Here is a 27728-nt window from a genome sequence, read left to right on the forward strand (position 1 = left end):
GCCCAAGTGGAGAGCTCAGCCGTAAGTGTGTATTGCCCCTCTCCCAAGGTTCAGGGGACAACATGGAAGGGGCAGAAAGAGTCTGAAAGCCAGAGGTTCCAAAGGATGGAGACAAATCTGTCTTCTGGACATGACAGGACCTGTACTCATGGACTCAGTAGCTGTGGCTGCCTGCACAGATTAAGCCAGCCACACTGCAGCATGGCCTCCCAAGCTCCTACCCTAGCTGAGTGTTAATGGCAGCCGATGGCTACTAGAGAGGAAGTGACAGTTTTCTGGCAGGAAGACATGCTCCAGTGGATGTCCCTATATCTGCATACATGTATTAGAGTCCCAGTGAGTAAAAGTACATGACAAGTTACTTAAGACTAGACTATTGGAACCCTACCCCCAGCTCTATGTTTCACAAGAAAGCCAACGTCTTAATTTTTGGGGACTTCTAACCTGGATGCCGCCATTGAGTCTGAGTGTTTCAAGTGTTGCTTGTATCACACACTCCCCTTTGTAATAAAATAAACCCGAGCTTTATGGTGTTCTTTGTTTTGTAGACAAGACTTTGCCCAGACAGTGATTTAACTTGTTTTAATGCAGTCTGCTATAAAAATGAAGACTTCTGCATGGTACACTTGGCCTTACAAATGTTAATGGCTAGTTAATGTTTGTGCCACACCTAGCGCATCATAGATTCTGCTGACCAGTAACAGCTTCTCTGACATGGTTAACACCCAAATTGTGAATCATGGAACTTTTACTTAGTGCACACACAATCTACTGCAAACTGAAATACTAATCTATAACATCTAGCTGAATTATTGGATCCATTTCAGGATTGTGCTTATTATCTCAGAAGATAGGAACTAGCAAAAATACACATTCCTTTTGCATATCCCCACCCCTGTATTACGCTGTAAAAGAAATATTGTTCAGTGCACCCCCTAAGAAATAAACTTCCTTATAGTATTTCTCTCTTTCTCTCTCTATATATATCTATCTCCAAACAGAGGAAGAGCACAATGCAACTTTTAAGATTACCACTTAAAGCAAGAGAGGTAAGAACACTCAGGTACTGCAGTCGCTCCTGACTGGAAGGTTCGGTTTTTGATCATCACTGGTCCGTTTGGCTCGCAATAGGAATAAATTCAATGCAGGACTGCTCTAGTTCCCCACGTCTCTGTCATTTCTGTAGTCACACTTCCTAGGACATCAGCCACACTTTCATGTGCATGCACTGACCTTAATCATTTAGACTGTGAGCTGTAGAGACAACAGTGTACTCTTCTGTTGACTTGCCCACTGACTCAATGGGCTAATAAAAATATAATTAAAGGTTATTAACAACTAAATTATTAGGGAGACATTTTGTCTTCAGCTCTGTGGTTCAAGAAGAAAATCAATGTCTAATTCCTTGTGAGTTATCTAACCTGGATGGGTCCACTGAATCCTTTGGTTTTTCAAACACATGATCAGGTCTTCTCACATGATCACCCATTCTCCTTCCCAATAAAAGGTTACAGAAGGCCAGGGGCTTCTGGGTAGATGTTGGCCAGAACAATGTATGTAGACACCAAAGCCTGCCTCTCTCCCACTCTGGATACAAAACTGTAACCAGTGTCCTGAGCTGATCAGTCGGGAGTTCTGCTTGCCAAGAGCAAGACTGTTCTGTTCTGTGGACTTGGTCAGATGTGGCTGACACAGTGGAGAGGCCGGGAGGCTTCTGTCTATACAAACTCGCTACGAGGGAAACAGCATAAGTTCTAGGAAGGGAGAGGCTGCAGTGTGGTAGCTTGCAAGCTAAAATCAGCTGTAGCCATGTTTGTCTAATTAGCAGCATTTGAAAACATTTAGTCAGTTCCTGGTACTTAAAAAAAAACAAATTTTTGAATGAGAATCTTCTTGTGGGGATTTAAATTCCATAAAAGTTTAGAGAACTGGTAACTGTGATCTGCAATTTTTGCATGGTGGCAGCTGGGGCTCAAAGGGTTGGCCCTATTACACACGACTAGGACACTGTGGCTTGCCACTGCCCCTTCTACTCTGAGTGGACAGCACGTGAGGGACTGTGCTGTCTCACTCACTCACTTGGCCAGCTGAGTTCTGTGGCACTAGGACTACTTTTGTGGTGCTTTCCTACCATGCTGACGATGTGAGCTTCATTTGGGATTGAAAACTTCCCTGTCTAATGGATTCCTGTTGACTGGCTGGCTCTAACTGCTTTGGTAGGTAATCTTAACATGCAATTCTGATTCTACTTGTACTGCAAACTCCAAAGCTACAATCACACTAACAGTTATGTGCTTAAGTGTGAGAATGGTGAACATGTAAGGGGCATGTATCATACACATACAGGTACACTTCCATTTGGGCAAAAGTTAATTTGGTTCCATAGATAGAAGTGCTGGCAGCATGAGAATAAATGTAACAATTTGGTAAACTCTATAATTCTGACTTACAATATTACAAAGAGTGACTTTTAAGTTATTGCTTTCTGATCACAGAATGAAGAGTTCATCGTGTCACTTCCTAGTCAAGTAAAAGCAACAGAACCAGAAGGTCCCGTGGCGATGCTTGAGGATGGTTTTGAATGGAGATGTGATTTCACTGTTCAAAACCTGATGCAGGAAACTGAGAATGACTTGATTTTTCATGAGAAAATCAGCACCCCAACTGCTAAGTGCTCTGGAGGGTTTCTCAAGGGCTTTACAGAGCTCAGCCTGACGGAGTTCACGCCCTTCAGAAGGATTCCACTGTACTTATGCAAACCTCGTTTCAGAACACAAAGCTGGCATTAAACAGTCAGAGAGGATTAAAAGCAGTGTTGGTTTTTGACATTCATATTCACAGAGGATCTTATTTTCTGCAAGAAATGCTATGTCTTTTGTTTCTGCCGAAGAATCACATTCATGTGGCAGTGGATTTCAGGCACTTTTAAAACATGTTCATCTGGAATAAAAATCTGCACAAACCACTTCTGCATACTTTGAAATGAGTGCTGAGTAGTTCTAGCTCCCAAACTGACAGCAGAGCACAGCCTGCCTCAGTCAGCTTTCCCATCGCAGCATGCTGGTGACTGTTGACTTGAGATGCACGGTGTCTGAGTCCCCCTCTAGCTTAGTACAAAGAGGTGAAACCCAAAGTACTCAGTTTCTACTTAAAAAAGTACAAAAAGTAAATACACTGAATGTACTACACATACGGCCGTAGCTACTATCAAATAAATAACAGATCTGACTCCAGGGCTTCACTCTGCGGCCTTGGACGAGTCTGGTGGAATGTCAAGTGTCGAGACTCACTCCTGGGGACTAGCTGCTGGTGGGCACAAGCATCTCAACATCTTTGCCATTGGCCACCACGGCACTGGGAGAGCAGCTGCTGGCAAGGTCTTCTGTGGTGGTCAAGGAGGATGCCTGGGAATGAGTCTTGGTCCCTGGAGTGGCGACAGACTGTGAAGGAGTGAGGCCAGGTTTTTTGGGTGGGATTGGTGGAGGGTTTCCTCTCTCAGCTCTGGGGATGGTTGGGGACTTGATTCCCGGAGAAAGGGGGCTCAGAGGGCTGGACACCTTCCCTGGAGTAGGTGAATGGCTGGTGTCGCCTCTAGGATTGGCAGTGCTGACCAGATTTCGGTAGTCTGTCCCAAAAGGAGAACTGTTGGGAGAGACTGGCTTAATTGGCCCTTGGTTAGTGAACCTGGAGAGCACCTGAGTGACAGTGTTTCGGGCCAGCTGCTTGGCAGCAGAGTTGTCTAATAGGGTAGGGGACAGGTCCCTGGATGGAGGGCTCTGGAGACCACTGGCTTGCTGATCCTGATCTGCCTGGGACTGAAATCTGTGCCGAGCTGCATGGAAACGCTGGTTGACCCCTACTTGGTAGGAAGACTGGTAGCCTGGGCTGCTGACTGATGACCCCAAGAGACGCTTGGTTAGAACTGGTGAAGAGCAAGGAGATGATGTCAGAGAGGACGAGGCAGTGCTGCTGGGAGACAGTGAGCTGCCACTGGAAGGGAGATGACTGGGCATTGTGACTGGAATCTCAGTTCCTACAGGACACCCACCATTCTCCATCGGTTTCTCCTGGGCCGGTACTGCCGATTTCTCCCGTGGAGGCCCTTGGTTTTCTGTGCTGCTGTCTGAGGTCAGCTCCCTGGTAGTCTGTGTCTCGGGGTCACAGTGGCCATTAGCTTTTGCATATGGGTAAGGAGCACTGCTGGGACCTGGAAGCCCAGTGTCTGTCAGCTTGGTCATGATGCTGCTGTGGCTTCTTTCTGTCTGAATGCTCTCTGTTTGGCAAAACACAGACACTCGCATGGGAGGCTCTGTGGCTGTGCCTCTGGATGTGGTCACTGGCTCCCGGCCCTGCTCACTGCTGTTGCTGTGCTGCTGGGCTGCCTCTAGGTCTTTCACAAGCTTCTTCAAGCTCTCCATCTCTTCCTTCAGGGCTCGGGTCCGGTTCTCCTCTCGGTTCAGTTTGGCTCTCAGCTGCTCCCGTTCGATATCAAACTCAGACAACTGCTTCTCCACCTGGGCCTCTGTCTGCAGGCCCCGCTTCCGCTCGGCTGCCAACTCTTCCTCTAGTTTACTCGCCCGGCTCTTCTCCTTCTCCAGCTTCAGACTCAGCTCTCCAGCCTTCTGCCCCTCCTCGGCTGCCTTGCTGGTGGCCTTCTTGCACTCAAGCACCAGCATGGAAGACAGCTGCTTGTGGCGGGAACGCTCCTCCTCCAGCTGACTAGATAGCTTCTTCTGTTCTTTTTCAAACTTCTTCACTTGGGACTTTTCAAATTCCAACTAGGAAAAAAAAATGCCATCACACATCTTGATTAGAGTAGGAAAACAACAGGATGCACTGAAAATTACGATGGCGCAGAGCGCGCTCACTGGCTGCTCTCCGGTATTAGTTTGTACGCCATGGTGCTTAGGTTAATTAGTATTTTTGAAGTATGAGAACAGCCCACACAGAACCCCCACACACTATGATTTAATCTTTTCTTGATGACTTGGGAGGCATTTGAGTTCCTAACTGCCTCAGGGTGCACAGCGGGAATATGACGCACCGTTGTGTTTTAGGTATGCGGAGAGGCCATAGACTCAGCCAAAACAAATAACAGAATACCATGTAAGCTGGATCTGGGCATGGACGCTGTTGGAAATCAAACTTAAAGTTGCAGCAATCATTTTGTCTGACCTTAAAAAGAAAGTAAGAAATACAGACAGCTGCAATGAAACTGCTGCTTCTGTTGTCTAAGACTCACTTTCAAATTGAAATCCTCCTTCCATCTGGCAGAACCACCATCCTTGGATCTGTTTTACTGTCTAACATTATCATACAGACTCTGGATGAGAGGGAACAGGGTGATCGAACCCTTCTAATCAGGAATTCCCAATTCAAGACATACTCATAGCTGGGGAAACCAGTTCAGTACCATCACCACCACATAGTACAAGAATAAACAAACAGTTGGTTCATGTCCTGTGATCTTTGTGTTGAGGAAATGATTTAATCCCAATCTGGGGTTTCTACCCCACCTTTATCATTCAGTTTCTGGATAAAACACACACACCCTTTGTATTTACGATAAGCCTTAGTCAACACCAGAGCTGGACAGACATCTACCCTCTGTGCTTTTAGAGTCTACTTTCCTATTGGTAACTCCGACTTATTTACTTCCTATTGGTAACTCAGACTTATTTACTTACTGTGTTGCATCTGTGCTGTTCTTAACTCCAATTGGCCAGTCCTCAGGGCCACGTTTTCATGGCTCACCTAAGCCATGGTGGCTTCTCCTCTATCCCTCTCCTGTCTTCTTTTTCTCGTGGTTCTCCTCTGACCCCCAAGCCTGGGAACTGTAAACCCTGCCTATGTCTCGTCTGCCCAGCTATTGTCTGTCAGCATCGTTATTCACCAATCAAATATAACCTGGGGGCAAGATTACACAGTGTCACTGGGGTCTACATGTAGATTGTCTCATCTCTGGGACAACCAGATCTTAGGGACCCAATATGAGCATTAAAATACATGCAAGACCAAACCTCAACACTCTGCTTCAGGCATACTGGTTTGTGACAGGCCATGCTGTCACTGTAGGTTGTGCAACAACGAAAAGCCTGAAACTCAGAGACCTCTAAAGGATGCACAGGAATGACAGTTCCACAGGTGATCTATGTTTGTTTAATTTTTAAAATTATGTATGCTTGTGTGTGTGTGTATGTGAGTGTGTGTGTATGTCTGTGTGTAAGTGTGTGTGTGAGTGTGTGTATGTGTGTGATTGTGTGTGTGTTTGAGTAAGTGTGTGTGTATGTGAGTATGTATGTATGTGAGTGTATGTGTGTGATTGTGTGTGAGTGTGTTTGAGTGTGTGAGTATGTGAGTGTGTATGTATGTGAGTGTGTGTGAGTGTGTATGTGTGTATCTGTGTGTGTGTGTGTTTGAGTAAGTGTGTGTGTGAGTATGTGTGTATGTATGTGAGTGTGTATGTGTGTGAGTGTGTGTCTGTGTGAGTGTGTGTGTGTGAGTTTGAGTAAGTGTGTGTGTGTGTGTGTGTGTGTGTGTGTGTGTGTGAGAGACATAGGCGATGTGTTACTGTAGACAAGAGGAGGGCAGCAGATGCCCTGGAGTTGGAGTTACAGGCAGGTATGAGACACCTGATATGGATGTCAGGAACCAAACATGGGTCCTCTGCAAGAGCAGTGCTTGCTCTTAAGGGCCATGTCTCCAACCCCAAGTTATCCATGTTTAAAAAAAAAAAAAAAAAGAAAGGCATTTTGGAAATAGATGTGATAAACCTGGAACATTTTGTCTTTTTTTTAAAAAGACTTATAATGTAATTCTGCACACTGAAGTAAACCTAAGTGTCACTCTAGGCAGAGTCATCATGATCCCTCTTCCTGATTACCTGTTGCGTCAGTCTCTCCCTCTCCTTCTCCAGCATGTAGGTGACATCATCTCCTTCCGCGGTATCTTGTGCATGCCTCTGTCTTTCTTCTTCAAGATCCAGGATCACCTGTAAAGGATTTTCAAGCATTAACTTCCAAATATCAACTCAACACTTAGACCACTCAACATCTAAGGGTTCCAGTTAAATAAGCAAACAAAGGAAATCAGCCAGGCTGTGGAGGCGCGTGCTATCTAGCAGGGTGAGAGACAAGTGAGCTACGTGCTAGAAAACAGCATTTACTTTGTTGAAGCATGTGCTGAAGAATGCAAACAGAGACATGAGAGAAACTAATGAGCTGTGGGGGTTGGGAAGGTTTGAGAACCAACAGAATTCCGGGAAATTATATGTAGTTTGGTAGGACTAGGGACCATCTACTGGTGTGAGCACTGTGGGGGTGGGTGGTACCACACCAGGCTGAGGTGTTCCTCTCAATGCTGTCATGGAAGGGACCAAAGCTCAAGCTCGAAACTAAAGATCAAGTCAAACAGAACACCCAGTGCCTTGCTTAACTAATAACACACGTTTGCACAGCCAGATTAGCTGAGAAAGACTCTGACTTCGCTCTATGTGCAGAAAGCTCAGCTATCAGGATCCTACCTGGTGACTATTCACAAGAACTTAACGACCTGCACATTTATCCTATTTCATCTATCCTGGTGCTGAAGGATCTAAACCAGTTCTATGAAAATACTAGCAGAAATGGACATTTCCCATGTGTTGGGCCCAAACCACACAGCACCCAACATGCGAAGGCATCATTCGGGAGCGCCTGTTTCAGAGGTGGCCAGCCTGGACCTCCAGGGCTGTCAGTTACCTTGAAGGGCAACTCTCATGATGTCTCAGAACAATTTTAGGAATGAAGAAAGAAATTTTCTATAACACGAAACCACATTTTAAAGTTTAAAATGAAAACAAAAGAACAAACATGGTGACACATGCCTGTCATCTCAGTACTCAGAAGGCAGAGGCAGGTGGATTTCCATGACTGTGAGGTTAGCCTTGTCTACACAATGAGTTTGAAGCCAGTCAAAACTCTACAGACACAGGGAGATCTAGCATAAAAAAAAAGTTTCTATATACATATACATGTATATATAAACTAAAATTAAGATGTATTAGTATACTTCCTGTTGCGCTAAAAAAAAATCTAGTTTTTAAATTAAATAGAAAGCCTTTGGTTAAATGTATTGTCTAGTTTGAGAGCACTTTAAGATTACAGAAAGGAATAAAAAGACTACAGAGTCTCAGAGATGAGAGACTTAAGAATGTTTTTTAAAGGATTTATTGTGCTTATTTATGCCTGAGTGTGTGTGAGTGCCACATGAGCGTAGTTGCTCACGGAGGCCAGAAGCACTGGATTCTACGGAGCTAGAGTTACAGGTGGTTGTGAGCCGCCTGACGTGCGTGTGTTAGAGCTGAACTGGGTCCTTCGGAAGAGCAATCAGTGCCCTTCACTGCTTAGCCGTCTCTCCCGGCTCCAGACGGGAAGTTTTAAGAACATTCTGAAATGGCAAGCAAGCTTGGGGAGAGGCAGCGAGCGCTTCAGTACGGGAGTGAGGCATCTCACCCCGAAGGCTCCCAAAGAGCTGGAACCTGGAAATAGCAGGTGCTTCAGGAAATCTGGTTCAGAGTCTGGATTTTCAAAAGATTAGATAAAGACTCTTCCTTAAACTTGGCAGGGGAAACAGTATCTGCAATCCCAGTGCTTGAGAGATAAAGTCAAAAGGTCATCTTCAGCTATCCAATGACTTAAAGGCTGAGGAGGGTGGTGATGGTGGTGGTGGTGTGTATGTGTGTGTCACACAAATCCATGTTTCAAATAACAAAGGTAAAGCTACCTTTGAGTACTGGGGGCATTGAGAAAAGGGAAAAAGATGTATGTACCTGAGGAACTCTCCTTCCACTGCAAGCAGCATGACCAGATCATCTGCTGTTGAGATCCTGATCTTTCTGAGAGGACCAGGGGTTAGTTATTAGCCACAGCACAACAAAGGGTAGATACAAGGAGTCTTTGGCAAACTTGGACGATAAGCTTACTCTACTTACGGACCTCTAAGTACTAACTCATTACAGGCAAATTTAGTGCCCAGCTTGGGTAAACACCCAAGAGCAGATAGGTACTTTTTTTTGGCATGGTAAAGCCTACCTTCCCAAGTACAAAAGGTCATCAATGGTGATACAGCACGAGCCTAAGGTCACCCTGGGCTGCAAGAGACTGCCACAGAAACCAATCAACAGACCAAATCAGGTAAACTACTTAGTCTCAAAATTTAATGCTACTTAAAACAAATTGAGACAGAGTGTATTAAGGAATTTTCAATTATTTTTAACTTTCTCCTCTCTCTAATTACCTAGATCAGCAAACTATAATACACCTTCCATGACACCTAGGACATGACACCTACACCATTCAGTACAGGTCAATTCTTCTGTATGAACTGCAAATAAGACTGCCACCATAAAGGATCTGGTGAAAATTTTCTTAGTTACTGCCACAACTTAGGCCGTGTTTCACCACACTGCTATTAATGCTCTAGATGACACACTGGGTTAGACACACTGGACAGATGTTCTAGATGACACACTGGGTTAGACACACTGGACAGATGCTCTAGATGACACACTGGGTTAGACACACTGCCAAGGATGTTCTAGAAGACACACTGGGTTAGACACGCTGCACAGATGTTCTAGAAGACACACAGGGTTAGACACACTGCCACAGATGTTCTAGATGACACACTGGGTTAGACACGCTGCCACAGATGCTCTAGATGACACACTGGGTTAGATACACTGCACAGATGCTCTAGATGACACACTGGTTTAGACACACTGCCAAGGATGTTCTAGAAGACACACTGGGTTAGACACACTGCCACAGATGCTCTAGATGACACACTGGGTTAGACACACTGCACAGATGTTCTAGATGACATATTCTGGGTTAGACACACTGCCACATATGACACATTTAGGTTAGGCTCTTTTAGGCCATAGGCAACTTTTGGAATTTGACTAAAAGTATAAAAAATACCCACTTTCCATAAAAATGCATACAGTTCTGATGTTTTAGGTATTTCCGGGGCCTTGTGGATGGAGTGTGACCTATGGTGGTTAAGGACTTATCCTCTGGACTCAGTGAAGAGACAAGGGCTAACAGGCAAGAAGACGCAGCTCAGGGGCAACAGATGTGGCGTTAGCAGAGAGCGCCCGTGGAGATAACCATGAGAACAAACTAATGTCTACTAAGTTTGCTGATGTCATTTTCCTGACTAAAATGTCTCCTACAAGCCATTGTGTTTGCCTATCTTGTAGGTCTAAATTTAAATGGATAGCTTTTTAAAATGCAGATTCTTGCCAAACCTCACTTGCAGGCAAAGAACAAGCCAGAGAATGAATGCACACGCTGGAATTCTCAAACATGAGACTGCAGGGAGCACAGGTTGGCCCTCCTACCTTGGAGCTATCAGTACCAGAGTGCCTGGCCCACACTCCCAATCCAGTATAGAAAAAACTTAAAGGCAAGCCATCCCAGAAGCCGTTTGCAGCCTTACACCTTGTGATGAAGTGAGAAGTCAGAATGAATGGAAACAATCTCCATGCTTGCAAGGTTAGTACCAGCTGGGTTTATACTCTCTCTCTTCCCCAAATACCTGTTAATCTTTTTATTTATCACTTAAATAAGCAGAGAATGCTATGTTCAGCTACAAGCTTGGTTAAACACCAGCTTGCTGCTAGAGTCTGGAAGACCAAGACTTGGAAAAAGAAAAAGCACCAAGTATTCTGGAGAGACACATCTCGAATGAATGTCATCTTTAGTAATGTCTGGACCTGTGCAATGATCTGTTTCTCTTTGTGCCCTGACTCCTGTGTAACCGAAGAGTCTTTATGATACTCACAAGCTCCCCAGCCCCTCCAATGCCCATGAACACTGGTGGCTGGCCTGAGTCCTCTGAGGACTTCTGAAGCACATGTCTGCCTATGGGCAAGCCTACCTTGCGGTGCCGGCTCTCGGCAGCAGCCAGCTGGGACAGCATGCGCTCCTGCATGTTCTTGCACTGCTTCATCACTGCCTTGAGGATAGAGAGGGGGTTTGTGCACACTGGCTGCTTCTCACTGTCATTTTTCTCTTTCAGTGTTTCAAAATCTCTCTGAAGAGCCATTAGAGGATCACTGATATTGTATTTTCCATAGCGTTCTTCAATGAAAGTATCTCTGTGTTGGGCCTGAGGATAAGAAAAAACAAACAAGAAACCAAAACCATTAAAGAGAGGAATGTGCTGCAATACCAAAGGTGGTAGCATTAGTGTAAACCTGACTACAAATCAGGAGACATCAGGAGGTGGCGCCGCGCAGCAATACAAACACTGACCCAGTATTAGACACTGTGCAGAGCAGGTATGGCCATATCAACTTGGGTGATTTCATAGCCTTATAAGGTAGCACTAGTTATCTCCACCATGCAGTGAGAAAACCATCAGAAAGAGGCTAGTTACTCGTTTAGCTGACTGTCAGAAGAGGTACTTAAACCCAGTTAGCATGGCCCTGAAAGTCCCAAGTCTTAAAGCAGCAAATCCACTGCCTCCACTTGTCTGTGTTACCTTCAGGTTTATCTTATCTTTCTTCTGTATGGCATTTGCATTCCTAAAGTGTTAAGCCGATGACTTTATCGGTTTATATACTTAGAGACAAACGAGGTGCCAGCAGGCATGCGAAGATGCCAGTGTGGACAGAGGACAGCTCAGGTGATCTGTACGGAGAGAACTTGGTGTACTGCTGATGGGTCAAGAGCGGGTAGGTACATATAACGACAGCCGCAGATAAAACCCCTTCTACCTCCTCCAAATTCTACCCCCTTCACAATCTCCGATCACGTTCCTTAAGTCCTTTCTGTTCCCCCAGGTATCTAAGGATCAATAAATGTTTGGAAAGATACTCCAAAGTTTCCTTATCTTACCTCTGTCCAGGGAAGCTTTAGGAATTACATGGTATGAGCAACAAGTACCTCATGTATGTAAACAATGGCATTAGCAGTTTCTACACAGGCTGGGCATGGGAACCTATGCTTTTATGCCCCAGCACTCAGGAGGCAGAGGCAGGTGGACCTCTGTGAGCCTGAGGCAAGCCTGAGCAACATTCTGAGACCCTGTCTCAAAACAACTAACAAACAAAAGTGACAACAAACTATGAAGAAACCCCCAATGCTGGCCATGGTGGCACAAACCCACAACTTTGCATGAGAGGCTGAGATGAGGAGATCCTAAACTGAGGTCAATCTGGGCTATCCAGTGAGACCCTGCCTCAAAACAAACATGGTTTCTGTTGGACTTCTGGTTTGACCTGCAGCCATCCTGTCATGGATGATTGGAGAAGTGTGAGGATATTTGCAGTAGATGCAGACATTCAAGTGGAAGTGCTCTTCTTTCTCTTTAAAAATCCCTGTGTGGGCTGGAGTATGGAGGAGGCCCGTGGCTGGGGAGGAGGCTGGCCTTGGACTCTGGCGGGACTGACAGGCAGGAGCCACTGTACTTGGCCTCTTTCCTGGAGTCTCCGATAGCTCCTGCCCTTCTTATAAAAGCAAGTCTGCATCATTAGCGAAGTAAGTGAATGTTACTGTCACTGAGATTGGTTTTGTAGCCCGAAAGAAAGAGAGTAAGCTGGAGTCTTTTTAAATGTTATGTTAATGACATTTTCTTTTCAAAACACTGTGGAGAGTTGGGATGGGTGAGCAGAAGCTGGGACATTGACTCTGGTCATGGAACAATTGGTGACCCGATGCTAGTTCTGCCAAGAAGCTGCTTGTCAGGTTTGAATGTAGAGTTAACTAATCCTAGAACTCAACTTTAAAAACCTACATGGTGATAATCCCGTGTGACCAGTAGGCATCAGAGTCATAAGCACTAGTAGCTTCTCTGCTGAGGCCACTCAAGCCTGAGAACATTGTTAGGCTGTCTGCCTTCTGATACTTCAGAGTGACTCCATAGTCATCTGCATGGTTAATTACAACCCACACCAGCACAACCCACACCAACACACAGCTACACCTACAAATCTAAAGTCGTTGTGGACAGACAAAAAGGCTCTGGTCACACAGCAATTCCACCACAGGGTCAAACACAGAAAAGGTCAGCTCCAAGGTTGCATTTATGATATCTAACACCAGGAAAACGAGAGACATTCATTTTTCAACCAACTTAAGGGTTACATGCCTAACTGTAAATAACAGTACTAAGCAAAACTAAAATTCTAAAATGTAATGAAAATCACTTTCATGGGGTGTGTGCTGGCTGCGGCTGGTGCCTAACGAGCAACGACTTCAGCCTAAATGAAACTCACTTTACCTCACGTGTTACCTGATGGCCAGGAACCTAGGACCAGGGGTTAGCTGGGTAGTTCTGGATTGCGATCGCTAGTCACCATGGCTTAAGTGTTGGTTTCCCACAGTGTATGAACAGTGTCCATGTAACAAGACCATCATCTCAGGAGTGCAGCCCAACCTTGGAACATTCCAAATGGGACCACACAGGGTATGAGTATCAGGAGGGAGCTCACTGAGGCTGGCCACAGTCAAGGACTGAGATATGCTGCCACCACATTACATTACAGGGTAAAATATCGTTAATATTTTAGATACTTGTAGCTATTAAAAATGTACTTGAGGGGCCAGGTATTATCTTGGGTTTGAGCTTTGGAGAAACTTGGTAATAAACTTAAAACCAATCAATTTCCTATTTCCGAATTTTTGCTTCAATGACAATATAAACTTCAGCTGAACAGAAATTCCTACATTGTCAGAAAAGACGGTCTTTCATTTCAGAGAAAAGGAAAATTCTGGCTTGCTAGACAGACTGACGACAGAGGTACGATCAACAGCTAGAGCAGCAGTCACCTATTACTCCTTCATTTCCACTTCGCAGGCTGGAGGAAACCCACCAGTAAAGAAAGCTTAAAATAACGTCACAGACCAGCCTTGGAGACGCCATGCCTAGTCTCCAAAGCCCCAGCTGTGTTATCACTGTCTTCAAAAAGAGAGCCAGACACTCCGACTGCGGCAGGAGAACTGAGGGTTCCCAGCCAGCCCGAGTCACATGAGCCACACAGAAGATTTTGTTTCAAGGAGTCACCCCCCCCACCCCAAAGAAATAAAGCCGTTCCCTTTTCTGCCTTCCTGGTGTAACATGTGTAATGACACACGAGTGTGCATATCCCACTCTCGGGCAGGACACCAGTCACTTTACTCTTTGGATGAGAAGTGGTCTGAATCTAAAGGTAAAGAATTAGTCTAGGACAGTTCAGTTGGTTGCTTGCCTAGCATGCATGGAGCCCCGTGTTTCATCCACAGCATAGCACAAGACTGGGTGTGGTGATGCAAGTTTGCTGTTTTGGTACTTGTGAGGTGAAGGTGGTGGATCAGAAGTTCAAGGTCATTTCTAGCTAAATATTAAGTTTGGGGCCAGCCTGGGCTACACAAGAGCCTGTCTTAAAGCAATGCAAAAACAAATCAGTAACTTGGCACACAAGATGGCTTAGCTGGAAAAGGTACTGCTGCCAAGCTTAATGCCCTCAGTTTGATCTTTGAGACCTGAACTGTGGGAGAACCGATCCTGTAAGTTGTCCTCTAACTTCTACAAGAGCGCGGTGGCATGTGTCCCCCCAAATAAAAAAAGTATTTCAACTGCCTTTGAAGTAGGATGAACTTCAAACACTCCCTTCAAAGTAGTCTTCAGGCACATATATTTATGAAGGCAATTATTGACATAAGATTAGACAATTATTTATTATTATTTGACCACAGCGTCCTAAATTCTATTCAGGACTGAGAGTGGATTTAATCCAAGTAGCTGTAAGTGTAGCTGCAAGGAGTGGTATCAACACCCTAATTCCAAAGTCTGTGACAGCTTCTGAAGAAACCAAAGGAATGTGGAGTATGTCTGTCCTTCTGTCAGATCCCTTCCCTCCAGGAAGGAGGCTATGGGACTACGGTACTTTCTGGCCTGGACCCACTTGCTTACTTTTTGATGTGGGGAAGAAAATGTGTATGGGAATTCAACAGGAAAGAAAGCACAGATAAAGAGCAAATAGTCCTGAACATAAATTAAGGATTTCAATGTACATAAAAACCAAAAAAACAAAAACAAAAACCCTTCACCTTTCCTTTCCCAGTAGTTTTAGGTTCACAACAAAATGAGGGAGTTAGAGACTTTCTATACATTCCCACTGACCATGCCAAGGGCTTTCCCCTGACTCCCACCTCTCATCAGAATGGGTCCTAGAACCCAGGACCTCCTCGGTAAGCAGCGAGGCTATAACTCCAGTTCTTTACCTTCCTGCCAGGTGACCACACATCCCTTAGGTCACAAAGAAAGTGTAAAAACAGATGCTGAGGCTGGGTGGTGGTTGTGAACGCATTTAATCCCAGCACATGGGAGGCAGAAGGCAGGTAGATCTTTGAGTTTGGGGCCAGTAGAGTGAACAGAGAGAGTTCCATGACAGCCAGGGCCACACAGAGAAAGTGTCTTGAAAAACCAAACCAAACCAACCAGTCAACCAACCAAACCAAAAAAGCAAAAACCAAACCAAACCAAACCAAACCAAAAGCCAGACACTGACCGTAAACCGAAAGAGAAAATCCAAATGGTCAAGAAGTACACATTAGGATTCAGTTCAGGGCTGAAGAGACAGCTCAGTAGGTAATAGTTCTTTCGGTGCAAGCAGAGGTTATTTCAAGCTTGTTCCTCCTAGGTGACCCCATGTGTGTTGTGTCCCCTATGTCACAAAGCAAAGTCTGCTTTGGATTGCCTCAACTATAAACGACACTGGAACAGGAGAAAGACTGACTGCTGACTCTGCTTTTCCACTTAAGGTAAAAGGAATATATAAATTCTAATACAAAAAGGTATCAGTATTACTATCTTATTTTAAACTTACAAATGTTACAAAAGTCAACAAACTAGAAGAGATTTGGCTGTACATCAAATATCAATATACAAAAGAAACAAACAAAACCCCCAAATAACCAAAATATCCAGGAGTACGAAACTTTGCATACATTTATTTAGTACTTTATTTTTGCTTGGCAGTGCATATGCTGTGATGTTGATGGTGACAGAGGAAGGCAGACTTGAACATGTGAGACATAGCTCTCCGTCTTCAAGGAGAAGAAAATCTACTACACTTTTGGGACAAACTTAACATGAGCAAGGGCAGGCACAGCCTCTGCTTGCTTAATGGTTTCTAAACAGCATCTCTCATGTTTAGAGGACACCAAGTGAGTTTATTTGATTGGGATTTTCTAAGACAGACTTTAAACTGCCAGGGAATAGGAAGGAAAAGGCCAACCCTGGAAGTGGGTGGGTTCTGGCAGATAAATGGTACAATCAGTGACTTAATGAAACACAGGAAACAGGTAAGGTAGTGGTGATTGTGGGGAAGCATGTGACCCCAAACTCCTGGAGTGCTATACAATGGGACTAACACACAGGCTATGAACCTGAAAATCTACTAGAAATGAACTTTAGGCTTTTAATCCCAGTGTACTGAAAAAGCACAGGGCTCGGTGAGTATGGGTATTTGCAGCCAAAACGGACAGTGACAACCTGGATTTGACCCCTGGGACCTACACACCAGAAAAAAAGAACTGACTCCCAAAAGTTGTCCTCTGACCTGTACAGGCTGGTACCAGCTAAGCTGTGTGAGCACTTGTGTATGATTTAGGAGTCGGTTCAGAAATCACAGCTACAGCCAGGTGTGCTGGCACATACCTAATCCAGCACCGGAGAGCCAGAGGCAGGTGGTTTTAATGAGTTCCAAGCCAGATAATGATACATATTGAGACCCTGCCTCAAAACAAACAAAGAAGCAAACAAACAAGTAAGTTACAGTCAGGACCCATTTTGCAGTTGCACAGCTTCCATTGTCCCTCCTCAGAGTCACCCTAGAAGAGGGCTCTCCTTAGCCACATTTAAAGAGCTCCTTTTCCAGGTCTACTGCTGCCTGGGGTGCCAAGTGTACCCCACCACTGAGCAATAGTGCATGTGAGCCCCATCTAAAGCTAAGGACTTTACAAAGGTTACTTTATTTGTATTATGTATGTGTGTCTTTGTATGTACTCACGAGTGCAAGTCCTGGGAGGCTTCATACGAAACCTTGGAACTGGAGTCACAGGTAGGCGTGAGCTGCCTGATGTGGTGTCGGGAATTGACCCTGAGTCCTCTGGAAGGTTAGCATGCTACACCCTGGCCTGAAGTTTGTTTGTACTAACTTTCTGTTTTAGATTTATCTGTGTGTGTGTATGTACACATAAATTTAAAAAGAAAAACATTTAAAGTAGTGTAAATTTGGAAATTAGAGGAAAAAAAGATGATGATGAACATTTTCTACAAGATACAAAAACTCCCAAACCCTGAAAAACAAATCCTCAGTTGGGAGTGGTGATGCAAACCGTTGATCCCAGTACTGGGGAGGCAGAGGCGGAAGGATCTCTGTGAGCTTAAGGATAGCCTAGTCTACAAAGAGGGCTCCAGGACAGAGAGCTACAAAGTGAGAGCCTGTCTCAAACTACCCCTGACCCAACAGAAAGAAAGAGAGAGAAAAAAGAAAGGAGGAAGAAAAACAAGTTGCAATAAATACAAACTCCACAGAACTAGGATAAGTAAATGCATTCTGAAAGTCAGTATCTGTAAATCAGACAGATGCTCCTAAAGCCCTCAGCTGGACAGTGTAGGAAATATATTTTCTTTAAGTACCCAGAAGGTAGGGACAAAGAACACTGTGCTATTTAACACTGTACGGCTAGAGTAACCTCAGTGGGAGAGAGTCTTGCCTAGCTAGCATTTTTAAGGTCCTGGGTTTGGGGGTGAGGGTGGGATCAGGAAGGCAGAGCTCCCATTATTATCCATGGGTGGGGCAGTGCAGGTGACTACATCTCACCTTGACAAGAAAGGATATTAAGACAAAATGTTAAAATGGGGTGGGGCTGGAGAGAAGGCTCAGCCATTAAGGGCACCGACTGCTCTTCCAGAGGACCTGAATTCTACTCCCAGCACCCACATGACAGCTTACAACTGCTTGTAAGGCCAGTTCCAGAGGATCTGACACCTTCTTCAGGTCTCTACTGCTACTGCATGCGTGTGGTGCACAGACATACATGTAGGGAAAACACCCATATACATAACATAAAAATAATTTTTATTTTAAAAAAATTAAAGTGAGAACATTTGTTTCATCACACGAACACAGCCAGTGGCAGAGGGGTGAAGAGCAGTCATTTGCATCCTTTACGCAGATAGGAAAGCAGACGCCAAGCCATGACTTCCTGTCTGAAGAACAAGCTGTTCCCAGAGATGCAAATGACGTGGCCCGATGGGAAGTATCAACAGTGGACGCTACAGTTACGCCTCCCTTCTAAAAAGCACCCATACATGCTGTCTAGTTCTGAGAACTGAAATAGTCATGTAAGGCTTAAAGGGTCTCAACTCATCCTTCCAGTGACACAGAGCTGTGAGTACTACAGCGGCTCTGGACACTGGGCTTCCAGAGTTAGAGGAGAGTAAGCACTGGCTCCTCACGGAATTGACACTTCACGGAGGTAGGGACCACAGATTTACATACAAAATAGAAAGATCCTTGTAATGTCCAATGCTTATCAGAATTAACACATACAGCCACGGAGGGCATGTTAAGAGGCATGTGGAAGAAAAAAAATGATGAGAATATTAAGACAAGAATGCCAATGACACCAAAGAAAGAAAGTTTAAAAAACAAGATGAGGGGCTGGAAAAATGGCTCAGTCATTAAGAGCACTAGCTGCTCTTCTCAAGGACCCAGGCTCAATTCTCAGCGACCACATGGTGGTTCACGGCTGCCTATTACTTCAGTTCCAAGGGAATCCAATGCTGTCTGTTAATCTACATGGGCACTAGGAATGCATGCAAGTGGTATACAGACACATATGCAGGTGAAAAACTTATACGCATTATATATATATATATATATATATATAATGGCCTGAGATATGAAGTCTGTTTGATGCCTGGCAACGCCCTGTCTCAAGGACTGCCCCACCCCCTCCTGCACCACGGAAAGTCAGATGCTTACATAACTTAATTAGAAGGGATCATCAGGGGCTGGAGGCTCAGAGGTGGAAAGTTTGCCTTACGTGCTGGCTAGGTTCTGGGTCCGCTCTCAGCATAGGGGTGGTTGGCATTAGAAGTTACATGTGCTTTCAGCAGGAAGAATTTAAGTTGAGTGACAGAGGTAAAAAGTAAACAGGAGACACAGGCAGAGGAGGCAGAAGACAAACAACACTGAAATAAATACCAAGTGTACCAAGGAGACGGAGGATGGCAGGCAGCTCATAACGTGAAGAGCCTCATTTAAAAGAACAGAAAGAAGAGACTGGTCCAAACAGGCCTTACACCAGGGGCAAGAAGTAATGTAAGGGAAGAAATCGGAGGACCAAGAGACGGCCTGGAACTGACGAGTACGCAAGGAAGCCAGGAAGGGAAGGCGTGCCCGGTATGCACGTGACCCCGAGCTCAAGCCACAGCCCTATCAAACTATGCACTCCAGCACTCACCACATCTCACTGTTTAGTTAACTGAAGTCCTTCTTGACTGCAACCCAACTATTTCTGAGTCTGAGATGTCCGGGCCGTTTCATCTATCTTTCCTCTCAGAAAGTCTCCTGAATGCTGTTCCTGGGCCACTTCTAAGCAATGACATATATTTAGGTGCACATGTATAAAACCCAATGGCTTCACTGGAGAGGCTGAGGCAGGGAGGCTGCTACAAGCTCGAGGTCAGCCTGGATATGGGCTGCATGGTGGCTTCAAGGTCAGCTTGGCATGCAGTGAAAACCCTACATCCGGGAACATTCCACAGTGAGATGTACCGGCTGTGTCTTGGCTTGCAGACGTTTTTCATCACTTTGTGGCCTTTGTTGAGGCCCACGGCCATGGGGTAGCGCAGGGCTGCTACTCTCTGATGGCGGCGGGGCAGGAAGCCCTTATTTCTATGTATGTGTACATGTGTGTCTGCATGAGTATACACCACTCATACATGGGTGCCTGAGTGTCTAGAAGAGGATGCTCAATCTCTGGAGCTGGAGTTACAGGGAAGCTACCTGATGTGGGTGTTGGGAACTGACCTCAGGTCCACTGGAATGCAGCAGAAATTCTGAACCTCTGAGCCTTCCAACCCCCGGGAGAACCTTTCAAGAACATTTACTTATTACTGTGTGAGAGTGACCATGCCACTCTGTGTGTGTGGAGGGCAGGACAACTTTGTAAGCTGGCTTATTCCTTCTGCCTGGACATGGGTTCTGAGGACTGCACTCAGGCCAGCAGACTTTCGTCACTGGGCAGCCAGCGCTTTTACCTGCTGAGAGCTGTCAGCCGTGGCAGCCCTGTTTTTTCCATTTAATAAAACTCCCAATACATTCTGTAAGTGTTTCTTTTCCACACGGACTGTCAGCAAGCTGACAAAATTGCTTCCTCTAGTCCTCATTATTTCTACAACTGGCTGAATACACTACCTGACAGACCACGGATTTTACTTTACACTAAACTAAAACTTTCATAGTTTCCCTTGCTTCTTTCCATAGGAGCAGCTAGAAATAACCTCTGACTGAACCTAAATCACGAGGCCAGCACATGCCAGGAGACACAACGACAGGAAGTCAAAATAACAGGAATAGGCTGCTTCCTTTTTCTATCTGTCTTGGTTTCAGGCTGAGTGACTACAAAAGTACAGAGCAGGCTATAAGCTGCAGCTCTGTCCCAACTACCTGTTCTGGAAGGGACTGCCACTTCACAAGTAGAACCCCCTCCCTTCCTCCAAGACATAACGCCCCGATCCCCCCCCCCCCAACACCACCACACAGATCCCAGAGTTCACAAGAAGCTGTCAGTCAAATGAGGAATTCACTGGCACCTGTAATTACCCCTTACACAATCCACAGCAAGAATGGAAGGGCACAGAAAGCTGTCTGGTGAACAGCTGACACCACATACTTTATGAGCTAGCCGATATATATATGAGGTTCCGGATTTTCAGGAATGAAATTCAGGTGTTTTATCACTTAAGATACAAGCTTTTCATTCTAAACATCCGGTTTGTGAACACTCCCCCATACATATGGCCTTTCCCCTACTTGTGGCTCTTCCCCACCTGGGCATCCCATCCGTACGTCCCTCCCACAAGCTCCCACCAACCCCCATCTTCAGGGAACAAGCTGATGGGGAGAATGGAGAGGCTTTGGGAGTTTTCACCTACTAGGCTACAACTTAGTATTTTTCCATGTTATGGCTTTGTTCCCACAAACCACACTGTGGACATTATCCCCCAGGGCACACAAAGACCATTCCTGACGAATTTGGAGGTACTCCACTCTGATTCCATTGTAATTGTAGAAAATTTTAATCCCAATCCAGGGTTTCTACCCCCCTTTAATCATTCAGTTTCCAGATAAAACACACAACTTTTATTATTTACAATACAGCTTAAGAAGCACTAGAGCCGGGCAAATATCTACCCTCTATGCTGTTAGAATTTACCTTCCTATCAATAACCTGAGTGAGTACTTACTGTGTTTCATCTGGGCTCTTAAATTGGCCAGCCCTCAGGGCCATGTTTTCATGACTCACCTAACCCAGAGTGGCTCTCTCTTCCGCCTCCTCTCTTCTCTCCCTAGTGGTTCTCCAACCCCCCAGGTTCTAGAACCTAAACCCTGCTTATGTCTCTTCTGTGCTTGCTGTCCAATGACGAAAGTCTGCTGGCCTGAGTTCAGTTCTCAGAACCCATGTCCAGGCAGAAGGAATAAACCAACTCACAAAGTTGTCCTGCCCTCCACACATACAAAGTGCCATGGTCACTCTCACACAGTAATAAGTACATTTTCTTTAAAGGAAAAGCTATACATTTCTCTCGGGCTAGAGAGACAGATGGCTCAGGGGTTCAGAGTACCCGCTGCTCTGCTGGCATCTTTATTCACCAATCGAAAATAACTTAGGGGCAAGGAACACAGGGTCACTTGGTCTATGTAAGGACACTCATTCTGGGGGCGACCAGGTCTTGGGGGCCCAACACTTAGCACTACAATACATAGCAAAAGGCCGAATGCCAGCAGTAATTTTCTTGAGCAGACCCTCCTGTAAGACGCTAGGTTTCCTAACACATCGTTGCTCCGCTGTGCTACTAGGAACAGTCGTATGTGCAGTAGTGCAGCGTTACTCAGGAGGCTGAGGTAAGGAGTAGGGTAAATGTCAGACAAAATTGGGCTATATAGTGAGTGTCTCAAAAATCTAAGAAACTAAATACTGATGACACTTAAATACTTAATGTCATTAGTCAATAAGAAATGAAAAATTAAAATGAGAAGCTGAGTGGTGGTGGTGCACGCCTTTAACCCCAGCACCCAGCACCCAGCACCCAGGAGGCAGAGGCAGGCAGATCTCTCAGCCTGGCAGGACTACACAGTGAGATCCTGTCTCAAACAACAACAATAAATCAAACAAAACAAAGCCCCCAAACCAATCAGACAGAGGAAGGAAGGAAGGAAGGAAGGAAGGAAGGAAGGAAGGAAGGAAGGAATGAGAAGAATGGTGTTGGGGCTACAACCTGCAGCCAGTCTTGGGTCTCATACAATAACAGCAATGAAATTCAAGTGAATTATGGCACACCTGTTAGAATAGTTAAAATCAAAAAGGAGCTATACTAAATGCTGGTGAAGCTTAACTCATGGTGGGACATATGAAATGGTTCATTTCATCACACTGGAAAACTACTTTGACAGTTTCTTAAAAATTAAATATGATCTTGGTTGGCATGGCAGCTGCTGCAATCCTAACACAATGTTCTCTCTCTCATACACACAGCACACACACACACACACACACACACACACACACACACACACACACACACACACATAAATACATACCTATTATTTAGTGGTCATTCCATTCCTAAGTCTTCATCCTAAAGAACTCAAAACACACATCCACACAAAGCCTTGTACAGGTAAATGTTCACAGTGGTTTTATTTATCATAACACAGAGCTAGAAATAGTACAGATACTATTTATGAATAAACTGTGATGAATGTATAAAGGTACTGGAATACCATTCAGTCTTAAAAGAAATCAACTATCAATACCTATGTAATTATATATATATTATATATAATAATAATATATATGAAACAATCATACATAGTAATAGCCTGCTCTTCCTTATCTTTTTAAAGATTTATTTATTTTAATGTATGAGTGCTCTATCTGCATGTACACCTGCATGCTAGAAGAGGGCATCAGATCTCATTACAGATGGTTGTGAGCCACCACGTGGTTGCTGAGAATTAAACTCAGGACCTGTGGAAGAGCAGCCAGTGCTCTTAACCGATGAGCCATTTCCCCGGCCCCAACTTCTTATCTTTATACCCATGGATTGGTGCATCTTGCAGCCATCACCAGAGAAGCTTCTTTTTGTAGTAGACAGCAATCAATAGAGAGACCTCCTCTAGTCAACATGCAGAGACTGTAAAGTGCTCAGCTAAACGGAACATCTGTAACATTCCCTTCCCCCAAGGCTCAGAGACATTGAAAAGGAGGTGCTGGAAAGTCTTTATAAGAGCCAGAAGTAGGGGATGTGTGCAGACATGACAGGACACATGTTACACACATGACCTCACAGTGCCAGAGGCTGCATGCTTAAGACCCACACAAGGTTAAGCCAGCCAAAATCCAAGTGTGGATGGGTGAAAGGCTCATCAAGTCCCACCCCAACTGAGAGGTTCCTGGCAACTGATGGCTGAGAACAGGTATGGTAGGATGTCTGTTTTCTTCAGGGATGCGGCCTAGGCTCCAGTGGATGGTCTTGTGGCCATGCACATACAGTCAGCACTATGTGGACTCAGTGGGTTTAACACAAAGCACATCAAGTTGAGAGGAAAAAGTGGTAGGGGGCAGATAAGGAGGAGACTAGAGGGGAGGGAATCAGGTAGATTTGATCAAAACATGTCATTTGTATATATAAAGCTCTCAAACAAAAAACCCAGTCATGTAGAGCTGAAGAAGTCCACCTTCCCAGAACTAAGTATGTTTTGTATAATTCCATAAAGTCATAATATAACATGTCTGGGACAGAAAGCAGACCAGGGTTTAGGAACACAGGGTGGGGAGTGGGGGTGGGGGAGAAGGCAGAGTGGATTAAAAGGGCACAAAGAAGATCTTAGGGGTGATGGCCCTTGTGACTGTGGAAATGGTCCCCATAGGATACATACATCAAAACAGCCCAGAGCACACTTGTGACCCCAGCACTCTGGCAGAGACAAATGGGTCTTGAGCTCAAGGCCAGCTTGGGTTGAATGGTAAGACTGTCTCAAAAACAAGAACTATGGAGGGGTTTGGGTCGGGGAGGTATAACAGACCATCTGTTCTACGCCACAAAGTCAACCTTAATGTGTGCCAGCTGTTTCAAAAGTCATATATTTGATCATCAGGGTAGGGATGGAGCAATTCCAAACCAGCACTGCTGGTGACAACAGAGAATGGCACTCAGAAGTAAAAGTTGTATCTTCCTTGCAGAGGACAGTGTCGCACCAGCACTGTCTGTTTTATGAACATGATTCTGTCCTAAACAATGAACTTTGTAATGGCAGTAAAGATTATAATAGTTGGTAACGCTGTAAAAACCCTGTCTAGTATCTCATCCAGCCAAGAGCCCTAACATTTGTGTTTGTGTACATATGTGCTTGTGTGGTCGGGTGCACATGTGTGCTAATGATGGCAGCAGATGTCTTCCTTGACTATCTTCCATCTCGTTTTGAGACAGATTCTATGTTGATACAGCTAAGTGGTTCTGTATCAGAGGAAGACATGTGGGTGAAATGTAGACTATGCCCAGCATAAGAGAAAAGCAAAGCATGTGCTCTGAAGTTGGTTAACAGTCAGTTCTGTTTCCAGAGGAAATGGCTACTGCTTTCAGTCTCTTGTCGTCCTCTGCAGCAGGCTCAGAGCACTCAGCAAGCCATTTTCAGTCTGCATGGATTACTTAACTGGGGCTTTCCTGCTGGACTGTGTAGTTCCACCCTGGGCTTCTGAGCAACATGATTTTCCATCGAGGGATTTTTATAGTCCCCTTGATCAGGAAAGTAAGTTTACTTTTGACTTTCATGAAGACTGTTTTTCCTTGGCACACGCTTATAATACCAAAAATTCACACATATAAGGTTCAATTAGGACAAAATACAGTATACATGTTCTCTTTAACAACTAAGGTTCACATACGGGAAGACTGGATATTACATTATAGAAACACTGCCTTTCACAGCCTCATTGCAAACATGCTTTGGCTGCAACAGAGCAGGACAAGGCGGCTTCCATGAGTAGGAGAAGCACCCTACCTGGTGACTACAGGAGGGGCGGTGCAATGGGACATGTGGCAACAATTTCAGAGAATGAATAAAGCTCTTTTACAATCCCAGCTCTACAGTCAGATCCACTTTACAAACTGTAGGACATTTATAATCTCTCCCTAAAGAAACAAAACCTGCCAATGTGACCTGATATTCACCGAGAAGCAACAGGTAGCCATATGGTTTTGTTCAGAGAACAAAAACTTAAGTGGAAGTAGAAAAAGAGATTTTCCTTTCTGGAACACAACTATACGCTCAGTACTTGGGGGACAGAGGCAGATACATCCCTTGGAGGTCTAAGGTCCAGGATGGCCAGTGGAACCCTGTGTCAAAAAGCAAGGGTGGGAAGGAATGGCCTAGAGAGATAAAGAGATGGTCGGTGGTTAAGTGGGCATACTGATCTTGCAGAGGCCCCGAATCTGGTTCCCAGCATCCACTTCAGATAGCTCACAACAGTTGTATTGCAGCTGAGAGGGATCCAATGCTTCTGGCTTCCCAGAGATCCTTCACTCATTTTTATGTGCTCATGCACACAAGTACATAATTAAAAAAAAAAAAAACAAACCATATCTTAAGAAGAAAAAACACCCCCCCCCCAAGACCAAAGCCTTTCAACTAAAGTATGAAATATGAACTAGTAACAAAGAATATCATGGTCAGTACAAAAATTCCAACAGGTATTTGTTGTTAAGAAAAAGTGCTGTAAGGCAGTAAGATCTTGGTATTGCTACAGAACCAACCAACCGAACAAACAAACGCTACCCCACAAATTAAATGAGATTTCTTTTTAACATCAGAGGCTGGAGAGATGGCTTCATAGTAACAGGAAGGTGGTCAGCAGGGCGGGAGTGACCCACACCTTTAATCTCAGTGCTCAGAAGGCAGAGGCAGGCAGATTTCTGTGAGTTAGGGGCTAGCCTGGTCTACAGAGTGAGTTCCAAGACATCCATGGCTATACAGAAAAACCTTGTCTGGGGAAGAAAAAGCAGTCTGTAAGTCTAGTTTCAGAGAACCTGGTTTCCTCCTCTGGCTTCACAGGCACCAAGTATACCCACAGCACACATATAAACATGAAGGTAAGACACTCACGCACACAAATACAGATAAATCCAAAGGCACAACAGCAAAGAACCTTGCTGATGCCTGGGTTGACTCTAACCACAGCTGTGAACAAGTCGGTTCCAGCAGATGTTTAAAGATGCGTGTGTGTGGCAGAACCAAACCGGCTGGAGGCTGAAACACATCAACAAGCAGCCACGGCTGCCTGTGGCAGAGTGGAGAGCAGTCTTTACCAACTCCAAACACTTCCTTCAAGCACTGTGGCAGTCTTAGGCCAATTCATCATCAGCAGTCATTTTATTTGTTCGACAAATATTTGATGCTAGGGATGTGGCTTAGTGACTGAACATGCATTCAGTGTGACCACAGCCCTGAGTTAACCTTCAACAACAAAAATTACTACAACAAATATTTACCAGGAATCTCCATCAGGCTTACGGGAGAGTGAATGGCGGAGTGACACATGCAGCAGGTGCCGTTCTGTGACCTCTCAGGCTAGGGAAACTGTCAGAGCAGAACTCAGGGCATGCTCTGATTCTCTCCGTTATAGGTGTCACCTCCCCATCAGTTCTGGGGGTGGGAGGTGGGGTGGGGTGGGAGGATGAAGGCAGATGATGAGGGGGAGGAAGACCGGGCAACAGCAGATACCAGGAGGGTTTAGACAGAGCTTAACCCTTTCCTGAAACTTCTATTCCTATCAGATGAGGACAAGAAATGGAAGGAGTCCTGAGACAAATCTGATAAAGTCGGCCTTTCTAGTCAGCACAATAAATCTGCCTGCCTCTGCCTCCCAAGCACCAGAAGTAAGGGTGTGCACCACCACATTAAGCCTGAGATTCTCCATACAATTATACCAATACCACAGAAAATAACTCAAAACACAGGGTAAGAGTCAGTCAATCCTTGCTTCCCTCCCTCTCCTCCCTCAATACCTTTAAAGCTTCTATAACAAGGTCCCTTGCTTCGAGTTCTCCTTCAAGAATACTGAACAGTGTCAGCAGTTCAGGCTTGCTGAGTTTTTCCAGATTCATCCTGAAACAAAGGCAAAAATCAGTCTACAGAAGAGGAACTTGATCAGAGTGAAGGAAAAAGACAAGATACAAGAGCAAAATGTACTGTATGACACCCTTTAGACCTGCAATTCAAAACAACACCAAAGTTTCCTGATGTTAATCATAAACTGAGCAGGAAGAAAAAAATAAAATCCACTGTAAATTATTGATTCCATCACCAAGATCAATTATTCATTACCTTTTCCAGGCTGGTTTGCAACCTGGGTCTCAGAAAGGTTCAGGAACTAATTTTCTCTGCTAGAAAATGAGGTAGA

General features: G+C 44.9%; 1 protein-coding gene and 1 long non-coding RNA gene across 5 annotated transcripts in view; one reads left to right on the forward strand and one right to left on the reverse strand.

Moving 5' to 3' along the window:
* Positions 1–567: 567 nt before the first annotated feature.
* The window catches only part of Cttnbp2nl (CTTNBP2 N-terminal like), a 48475-nt gene continuing 21314 nt past the window's right edge, over positions 568–27728 (reverse strand). For all 4 annotated transcript variants that reach the window (XM_063281915.1, XM_063281913.1, NM_001107712.2 and 1 more), the window contains exons 3-6: positions 27334–27433; positions 10924–11154; positions 6884–6991; positions 568–4778 (exon numbers count right to left, since the gene is read on the reverse strand). In XM_063281915.1, the coding sequence (XP_063137985.1) occupies positions 3300–4778; positions 6884–6991; positions 10924–11154; positions 27334–27432 (1917 nt within the window). In that variant the 5' untranslated portion in view covers position 27433 and the 3' untranslated portion in view covers positions 568–3299. The remainder of the gene's footprint in view (positions 4779–6883; positions 6992–10923; positions 11155–27333; positions 27434–27728) is intronic.
* On the forward strand, positions 12115–14092 carry LOC134485665 (uncharacterized). Its single transcript, XR_010063910.1, has 2 exons — positions 12115–12527; positions 13846–14092. It is a non-coding gene; the product is annotated as an uncharacterized LOC134485665 (long non-coding RNA).

Source organism: Rattus norvegicus, chromosome 2 (assembly GCF_036323735.1).
Source record: "Rattus norvegicus strain BN/NHsdMcwi chromosome 2, GRCr8, whole genome shotgun sequence".
NCBI classification, from domain to species: domain Eukaryota; kingdom Metazoa; phylum Chordata; class Mammalia; order Rodentia; family Muridae; genus Rattus; species Rattus norvegicus.